At 45.9% G+C, this 10,250-nt stretch overlaps 1 protein-coding gene across 1 annotated transcript in view; it reads right to left on the reverse strand.

Moving 5' to 3' along the window:
• The window catches only part of THG1L (tRNA-histidine guanylyltransferase 1 like), a 32,987-nt gene extending 23,431 nt beyond the window's left edge, over window positions 1-9,556 (reverse strand). Inside the window, exon 1 of the mRNA XM_086931223.1 lies at window positions 9,316-9,556. Coding sequence (XP_086787349.1) covers window positions 9,316-9,500 — 185 coding nt within the window. The 5' untranslated portion in view covers window positions 9,501-9,556. The remainder of the gene's footprint in view (window positions 1-9,315) is intronic.
• Window positions 9,557-10,250: the final 694 nt, after the last annotated feature.

Consider the following 10,250-nt stretch of genomic DNA (forward strand, 5'->3'; position numbering starts at 1 on the left):
TTCAAATTAATCCTAGAACTTCCCTTAAGGTTATCTTCCATACCACTTCTTAAGAATTATGTTAGTCAAAAAAACGCTACTGAAAACACATCCCATCATATATGTATTGGGATCTTATTTTTAAAAGAAGTCCGGATAAACACATAAAAATATGAGAAGTTACCTAAATACAGTATGGAAAACGTGTGTACTTGATGAACAAGGAAGAACAATGACAAATATACTTGACAAATATTGAAGAAACTTATAGAAAAAGATCAAACGGTTTAAATTAAGATGGATTTGGAATCCGCACAACGCTGTGCACCTGGGAGTGGAGTGTGTATTTGCACACTCCCCACATGTAGAGGTTTAGAATTTGTTGTATTGGGCTTACACAATCCGGGTAGCACGCAACAGGTTTAAATTTATGGAAGATAAGTAAAGGAATACAAATGGAGGATAATGGAGTGCTGACCACCTTCATTCACATTTAATAAACACTAGCCCCCGTTGGTTATTGCACCCATGAAAAGGAATGCAGACAAAATGTTTGAACTTATGAAGGCACACATGGAGGAACATCGAGTTCGGAGCAACAAATCGAGATCGAATTATGTGCAGCTCGCAGCGCGCGGCGTGAGCTGATAGAAATGAAAAACGTGAGCAGGTATGTTGATCACGGAAACACGGTTGCACTAATGATTTTTAGCTGACAATTGATATATGGAAGGTTCTGAATATCGTAAATTACTAGGAAATAGATAGACAACTTCGGCAGGGCTCAGTAGATGCAATGCAGTTTTATGTTTAAAAGATGTTAATCACTGCAAAAAAAGAAGATTTAGTGAGCCCATGATGGGATGCATTTTCAGTAGCGTTTTTTTGACTAACATAATTCTTAAGAAGTGGTATGGAAGATAACCTTAAGGGAAGTTCTAGGATTAATTTGAATTTAGATTACACAGACTTTGGGTTTGTGAAACGTGATGCACTTTAGGAGGCTTATTTGCTGATGCGTAATGTTGAATATTAGTTGATGCAAACTTGTAAACAAATGAAATTCTGAAAAGGAATGTTAAATGTGATATGGTCTGTGTTGATAAGTAATGCATCATCCATAATTGTCCTTTCACAGTTACCCCTGACGAAGGGCTGGACGACAGCCCGAAATGCATTGGGCTCGAAATAAATGAATGCTGCTCTGAGCGACTTGGTGTATTGGGATCTTATTTTTAAAAGAAGTCCGGATGGACACATAAAAATATGAGAAGTTACCTAAATACAGTATGGAAAACGTGTGTACTTGATGAACAAGGAAGAACAATGACAAATATACTTGACAAATATTGAAGAACTTATAGAAAAAGATGAAACAGTTTAAATTAAGATGGATTTGGAATCCGCACAAAGCTGTGCACCTGGGAGTGGAGTGTGTATTTGCGCACTCCCCACATGTAGAGGTTTAGAATTTGGTGTATTGGGCTTACACAATCCGGGTAGCACGCAACAGGTTTAAATTTATGGAAGATAAGTAAAGGAATACAAATGGAGGATAATGGAGTTCTGACCACCTTCATTCACAATAAATATGAAACTAGTCCTACTGCCCAAGTAGAGTCTAGTTGGAGCATGCCTGCCAATATCCAAATCAAGCTCATCTGAGCTCCTTAGAGTCCAGTAACCCATCAGACAAGAGCTCTCACAACTCCAAAGAGAACGCATGACCACTATCAGCAGAGCGGTAAGGGAAAACTCTGCTCAGCTTCAGATAGTTGTCCATCAGGCGCACAACGTCCATTGGGCTCAAAGAGCTTCTTTCTGTGACGTTGGGCCAGGGGTTCAACACAAATTGGGCGGAGCCCTCAGCCGCGGGCTCAGTGACACCCCCAACCACCTGCCAGAAGGCTCAGTTACACAGAGCAGCTCTTAACAAACGCCCTGGCATTCCCATCGTGGGAAACCTAGCACGTATGAGTAATCGCCCAAATCGGACAGACTCTTTGTGGGTAAAAGAGAGCAGCACTTAAACCGTCCCACAAAACAAGAGGCAAAATAGTAAAAAACAATATCAGGTCACACACAAGGATTTATAGTGGCCGCTCGCAGTGAGGTTCTCTGCCAGTCACTTTGTTTTCACGTCGCTACAGGAGTAGCTTGCTGCCTGACTTGATTCCAGCCCTTGAAGGAGAGGAGGAACAACACCTGCGTGGCCGCAGAGGAGGCGCGAGGCGCGGCTCCGGGACTGCGAGGCTCAGCTATCAGCTACATCAGCTGTTGCCTCTTCCCGTGCGAGCCGCGCCCCCTCCCAGTGCCCGCCCCCACCAAATCGCCTTTAACCTCTCGCGGCTCCCGCTACGCGGGTGCCGCTCGCAGTGAGGTTCTCTGCCAGTCACTTTGTTTTCACGTCGCTACAGGAGTAGCTTGCTGCCTGACTTGATTCCAGCCCTTGAAGGAGAGGAGGAACAACACCTGCGTGGCCGCAGAGGAGGCGCGAGGCGCGGCTCCGGGACTGCGAGGCTCAGCTATCAGCTACATCAGCTGTTGCCTCTTCCCGTGCGAGCCGCGCCCCCTCCCAGTGCCCGCCCCCACCAAATCGCCTTTAACCTCTCGCGGCTCCCGCTACGCGGGTGCCGCTCGGAGTGAGGTTCTTTGCCAGTCACTTTGTTTTCACGTCGCTACAGGAGTAGCTTGCTGCCTGACTTGATTCCAGCCCTTGAAGGAGAGGAGGAACAACACCTGCGTGGCCGCAGTGGAGGCGCGAGGCGCGGCTCCGGGACTGCGAGGCTCAGCTATCAGCTACATCAGCTGTTGCCTCTTCCCGTGCGAGCCGCGCCCCCTCCCAGTGCCACGCCCCCTCTCACCCGACAACTATTTAACCGCAATACCAACGCGCATCGCGGGACGCGCGCGGGTCGGAGCCCGGGGCAAAGCCCGGGCCAAGGGCAGGCCCGTTGTTGCCCGTTAGTGCCCGATAGAGACCGGACCGGGCCATCTCTCTTTCAACAGCGACCCAGCAATAAACAATCATGCCGCCCAAAACAAGAAGTGCCTCCAAACCCAAATCTAAACACGCTCAGGAGGTAGCACAGGTAACAGGCCCTATTGACTTATTTATATCACGGGTCAATGATACGATAAACCAAAGTATAGCTTTAATGGAGAAGAGAGTTTCAATGGATCTCATGAGCGCAAACGCGAAGCGCTCATCACTAGGCGCTATAGCAAATGCCGCCTCCCCAATCAATTCAAACACCCAAAACAGCTCTCTTCCTGTGATTCTTTCCGCCTCAGACCTAAACACCGTCCCATCAGTAGTTGACCTGTCGGTCACGCACTCCGAGTCGGATCCCTCAATAACAATGGACGACCTGGAAGCAACTCCCGATCTAGCTGGTTGCCAAACCGAAGGAGACATCCAATCCATCGACAACTCGTCCCAGCAAGGCGAGAGAGAAGGGGCAATACCGAAAACTCGACCACCAAATAATGAAGGAACACATAGTTCTCCCTGCTAGGAACTTAAAACGACCCATCTAAACTCCTCAACTTCTAACAGCATATTACATATCTCGGACTCTACTCTCCCACATAAGGCAATTCCTAATGATAACACGCCTGAGCAATGTAAGACCTGCAGAATCACTTCACAAGTTCTCACCACAACCAAGGACTTACTATATCAATATCTAAAGCCTATCCAATTAAGTATCAGAAATCTCGAAGCTCAACTAACAATAATTTCGGCTACCCTCTTAGATACGAATACCCGGATCGATGTAAGGGGACAACGTAACACTTCGCACCCACCAAAAAAGCAAAACCAATCACACGTACAGAAAACAGTTAATCATTCAAACACAACATCCTCAGTACAAAAGAATTCAAAACAAACGTCCACCATACCCAAATCTACAGTACACACGTCCCTTTCCCAGCAGGAGAAACCACCACAATCAAAAGCACAGCAAACAGTAATCGCAGGCAAGGCCACGGCAGGCACCCCAGGTCCATCAGCCAATCCAGATTCTAGTAGAATCACCACAGAAAAGTCTGACTCCCAGCCATCGAACCCATCGCTTCCTCAAAAAACACCCAAGAACACACCCAAAACCACGCCGAAAAAACCTCCTACAGCTAGACGCCCCGCTCACATGCCCCCGGAAGCTACTCCCTATACAATAGTTTTAACAGGAGTACCCGAGTTAACAGATGACACCCCAGAAACTGCATGGTCACTTAAAAACAAGGCCATGCAGTGGCTTAGCATAAACAGACCCCTCGAATCCCATCTCTCGGGAGGGATCACTACAGCCCGTAGGGTAGCCTGGATAGGCAAAACAAAGAAAACAATACGCGGTGATTGTATCATCGTAACATGTAGAGATCCCGCAATCGTAGACCACATTTGTGCTTGGCCCCAACTCGACAAAAAAGGGGGAATAGACGCTCGCCACCTCTCCTTCTTCTACCCCCCAGCGAGACAACATCGCAATTATCCACCATGGGAATGGCACCACCATCCTAAAGATCATTCTAAAGATCTACGAAATCAGGACCCTTGGTGTCAAACACCATGGAAGCAGAGGGAGTACCCATGCGACTACTTAGACAGGGGAGGACCAAGAGGTAGATGTGTTGAACGCCAAATACCCTATTGGCAGGACAGACCTTACCAAGCATATGAAGGGTGGCAGGGCTTTCCGACCCAAAACCGATTTGAGTACCTTGAAATGGTCGATTGACCATTTATGGACAAACCTAATCACTACATAGTAGACTCCGTACAGTATTCTGTCTCTGACAAGTATCCGACACCATTACCAGAGTCGCCCTACACACCAGAGTCATCATTGACTCACTTAAACAATCTCTCGATCCGCTCCCACCTAGTAGAAGCAGATACCAGCCAAAGACTAAGCATCGAGCCTGATACAGCTATTGAAACCCACACCAACTCCATGACAGTATCTGCTATCACGGAAAATAAAGAGGTCATGAGCATAGGTATAGCCTACTGGAATGTTGCAGGCCTAACGGAAAAAATATCATGCCCTCTATGGCTGAATACAGCAAGGAGTCACCAAATCTTGTGCCTACAAGAGACCTGGCGTACATCCCCTCTCCATCTAGCGGGCTACAAGACATTTTTCACCAAAGCAACGCCAAGCACAATGGGATGACCAAAAGGCGGACTCATGATCTATTTTTCCAACACCTTACCACTTACAGTAAAACTAACAAAGGAAACACCCACTTTCCAAATCATCCAATTTACTCATCAGACGGCAGCATCAAGAAATTTATTTATAATCATAAACTATTATAATAACACAGGCACCCTGGAATGCTGCTCTTACCTAGATGAAATGACAGCACACATATCTTCATTACAAAACGTGAACCTAAATACGACAATAAACTACATCTGGGGAGGCGACTTCAATCAAACAACTTGTCCAAATCATGAAAGTGGAATCTGCGGTCTACAGACCGAATCCGGAAATCCCATCCCACACTTTGCACATACTCCAAGTGGAAACAAGCTCAACGAAATTCTCTTCACCTTGGACCTAGACTTTGCCAACAAATTAGTTGACCCGGTCCAGAAATTTCTACCTACTTTCCATGGGCGCGGCTGCATGTCAACCATTGACTTTATCCTAGCCTCAAATACCTGTAAAGGATCACTAAAAAATTATAAAGTAGGGTCCAGCCCGATCAGCGACCACTATCCCCTGAGTGTGGATCTCCTCATGGGAATAGCGGGTCCCACTACAACAAAAGTCAGCTCTCTTGATCAACAATCACTAGTACTAAAGAAGAAGAATGGGTATGCCATCAAATGGTCAAAGATTGACCCCGAAGTTTCCTCACAAAGGATACTTGCAAAAACGCAACCATGGATAAGGGACTGTCTGTCCGCAGAGGCCTCCCCTGAACTAATTATCAACTCCTTTCATAATATCCAAGGAGCAATAAGGGACGAGCTATTCAAACACACCGCAAACAAACCAAAACCCCCAACGAAGAGATGGTTTGACTCTGACTGCAGAAAGGCCCTCACGTCCCTCAAAGAAGCCCTCCGACAGAAACCCAGAGACGCCCAGAAAATCTCATTCCGGAGGAAAAAGTACAACAATGCCCGGAAAACCAGAAGGCGCCAGATAAAGCAAGACCTATGGTGTCAACTCCATGAGAGTGCACTAAAAAAAGATAGCACCACATTCTGGCAGACTATCAGATCACCTCTTCTAGATAATACCACAGACCCACACCATCTAGATGTGGCAATAACTGAGAATGACTGGGTCCATCATTTTACAAAAATATTTGGTTCGCTAACTGACCTCCCTCAGACAGAAGCCCAGGCACAAGTAGAGAATAATTTCCACCCTATTAATCTACGCTTTACTGTCAATGAGGTCAGAAAGGCCATCAAAGCGTCAAAAACCGGCAAGGCTCCCGGCCCAGACGGGGTACCTATGGACTTGTTCCTATATAATAGCGAGTACTGGTCACTAATCATCACCCGGGTAATGACAGCAGTCACCGAAATTGGACTTCTTCCATCATGGTCAACTTCCACCCTCCTGCCAATATTCAAGAAAGGGGATCGTAATGATCCCGCGTGTTACCGGCCGATCTCCCTACTGGATTCCACGGGCAAGATTGCAGGCCGACTACTCCTGGACCGACTACAATCTTGGGCCCAGGAGAACAGTATCATCACAGACCTGCAATATGGCTTCCAGAAGGGGCTCGGGACGGTGGATCAGGCTCTAAACCTGACCCTCCTGGCCGGAAAATACGCCCGCGCGAAAGGAGGCAAAATCTATCTGGTCTACGTAGACCTGAGCGCGGCTTTCGACTGCGTTCAGCACGCCAAGCTGTGGGAGACCATGATAAATCTTGGAGTAGATCCATCCATACTAGCTTTCCTTAGGGAACTCTACACCAACGCGGAAGGCCGAGTTCGTTATGGCATCGCAGGCGAACTATCACGCCCCTTTAAAATAACACGAGGAGTAAGACAAGGGTGCGTACTGGCTCCCTTCCTGTTCAATCTATACACCAACGGGATTGAACAAGCAATGCTGGATGGGAGCCAGGACCTTCCGCAGATAGCACGCCGCCCGATACCCATCCTCCTGTATGCCGACGACTCGGTCATCCTGGCCCGGACAGCTAATCAACTCCAGCGGCAGCTGAACAAATACGTGGCATTTATGGATTCCCTGGGCCTGAAAGTAAACATTAAAAAAACATTCACAATGACCATCGGACCAAAACATGGATCCACAAAATCCATGTATATCAATAAAAACAGGCTGGAAAAAACATCGGTATACCCCTATTTGGGTATACTTGTGGATGACACAATGACCTGGCGCAAGGCAATCGAAACCAGAAACCTCAACTTCCGCCGAGCAGTATCAGCACTAAGTGCCTTCTCCAGAAAACTTGGCAAACCAGCTCCATCGGAATTGCTAACAATATACTACGCAAAATGCCACAGCGTGGCCACTTATGGAGCAGGCATTTGGGGCTACGGAAACATTGACCAACTCCAGGTAACGGAGAACGCTTTTATCAAATACGTTCTAGCCCTTCCCCAAAGCTCTCCGATCCTAGCATCGCATCGGGAGCTAGGGATAGAATATGTGACAGACACCATACGATGCCAGCCTCTTATACTCTGGCACCGTATATGGTGCAATCCTGAAAGTCACATAACGCGTTCCCTCATCACCGAATGCCTTGGCCTAGCCCACTGGAGGAAAATACCTTGGCTCAATTACATCCACAAATTCCTTCAAGACCTTGATCGGGAGCAATACATCCTCGAACCACCATCAATAGAGGACATCTCAAAAAAACAGTTGAAAGAACTTTGCATGGGCCACTTAAGAGAACTCCGTAACCAGGCCGAGATTGTTAAAATACAAAACGAATAAATCTGCTCACTACAGTCAGAGAAGTTACTACAGCCCTACTTGTCGTTCTTTCTCTCGAACTATGAAAAGTTCCTATTGACAAGATTACGGTTCGACCTTTTCTTCCGAATGGTCTCATTCCCAGAACCGAACAACTGGTCTCGGAGCCTGTCATGCTGTCCTTGTGACGGGGTTTCCAACCAATCAACGGTCCACGTTATTCTGTTCTGTAAGTACTATAGAGAAGCTAGGAAAAAATGGATCCTTCCCCTTCTTCGTCTAAGTGGACTCAGATGTACATACCCAGCTCTTGCTTATCTCCAGTCACCGAAAAACCCGCACGAAGCTAAAATGATAGTGACCTTTTTAAAACTAGCAACAAAAACTCGTCGTGAAATTGTTTCTTAACTTGTGTTTTAATGTATTAACTCTTGAATTTTATAAAACTGTACTTTTTATGATTATGCAATTTTATAATCGAATAAAAGTTGATGAATACGAATAGTGTGCAGAAACGTGAGATTGCTGTACTGTATTGTTAGTATTATGTGTCGACGTTTCCCTTCGTTTCTAGGAAATGCAGTTTGTTAATGTTAGAAAAGTCAACGTGGGAGCTGCTGCTGAATGTTATGTTATGTTCACCCCCGGTCGTGAAATAGAAATAAGATCATAGCAGTAGATACCTTTTCCTGAAGATTAACGATACTCATATTTGATTGTGATATAAACTGAGAGGCAGAGGTCATACAAGATTTCTAAAACAACAGATTATGTACTTCTCTCACGCCAGTCTTGGACTCCAGAAAGCAAACCACACAACTATCTAAAGCCATATCACCGGAAGATAGAGCAGTAGCGAGAAGGTGCCAATGGGTATAGAGTTCTGTTAAAGTTTAGTTCTGGTTTAGTTAAATCAATCCAAATTAATTTCAAAGAGAAGGTCCTGAACTGTGTGCATCGTGCCGGACTACATGGAGGTAATTGGCAAGCCTACTCTCTTTTCCAGTAGAAGGTTTCCTGCCCCATCCAGTCATGTGTTTAAAACAGCTAAGGGGTTTTCCTGTACAAGGGCAGGCAGTCTATAATCTCAACACACACAGAGCAGTCACTCTTTTTGTGCAACTAATTTCAAAGCCTCTCAGCTCCGCCCTGTTCCTATCCATCTCCGATACGACACTTTCAACCCATTAGCCACGCCTTTTACTTCTTCTTGGACGCTCGTTTAACGTTCTCTAAATTCGGTCACTATCCATTTCACAATTTAACAATCCATTCCTTTTCTCGACTATCCCAAGCGATTCTCCCCTTCGTGTCTCTGTCGTTTCTTAAGCCCCGCCCAGCTTAATTTACTTCCGAGTAGGTCCTCCCGCAGCCCTCTCCGAAACCATAATTGCCGCACCGGTGAAAGTTGCGCCCGTCCAGCCGGATCACCACCCAGCAGTTCCGCAGACACGTGTCGTCCGCCTCGAACTCCCGCACATACTCAAATTTGCTTTTCGCCATGATACGCCCGTCACTTCCTGTGCGGAATGTGCGGTACAGTAAGTGAAATTGCAAAAAGGTAGCGCGCGTGCTGCACAGCATCCTGGAAGAACTGAACCGGAAGCGAACGAACGGAATCGGTGAACCTAAAATGTGATGGTGCCATCTTGTGTTGGGAGAGGTGTTCCGTTTCTACCGTATTCAAGTGCGAATATTATATAACAACAAAAACCACTGGCCCCAAAAATTAGATATTCGTGTGGCATTTTTCTATTGTTTCAATCTGTTGAATCACACCATTTCCCACCCAGGAGAATAACTAAAGATGAGACGAGAGTGTTTAAAACGAAGTCATTCACAGGCCTGGCCGTCAAGTTCTTCACCAACCGTGCAAGGGTGCACGCTGTGAGCATACATTTCTAACTATAATTTAGAACTAGAAACGACTTTCATAGAGATGAGGTAAAATGGAAAAATGGAACACAAATTGTGAAAAAAGAGCATCGCTACCAGGATGCTGCAGAACATAAATATATGTTTTATTGTGCTTAGTTAATTTTGTATATAAAGCATGCAGTTTTGAATGATAGAAGAGTGCTTTTCATTCAGGTTACGTTTATGTAGTTCCCTGACTTGAGATGCATATGTGTATAATGAATGCATGCTATATGATCCGTACCTAATTACGTCCTCTTCCAGTCAATTACTTGTGAGGTGAAACCACCTCATTAACTGGACTAAAACCAGACGGTAGGTGCGTATTTGACCTAATCCCATTCTATTTGGGGTGGTCTAAGATCTGGCCAATCCTAGGCTGAAGCGTGAGGTAGGAGAAGGATCCCTGGTGTTTAA

The sequence above is a fragment of the Lissotriton vulgaris genome, chromosome 7, assembly GCF_964263255.1.
Source record: "Lissotriton vulgaris chromosome 7, aLisVul1.2, whole genome shotgun sequence".
NCBI classification, from domain to species: domain Eukaryota; kingdom Metazoa; phylum Chordata; class Amphibia; order Caudata; family Salamandridae; genus Lissotriton; species Lissotriton vulgaris.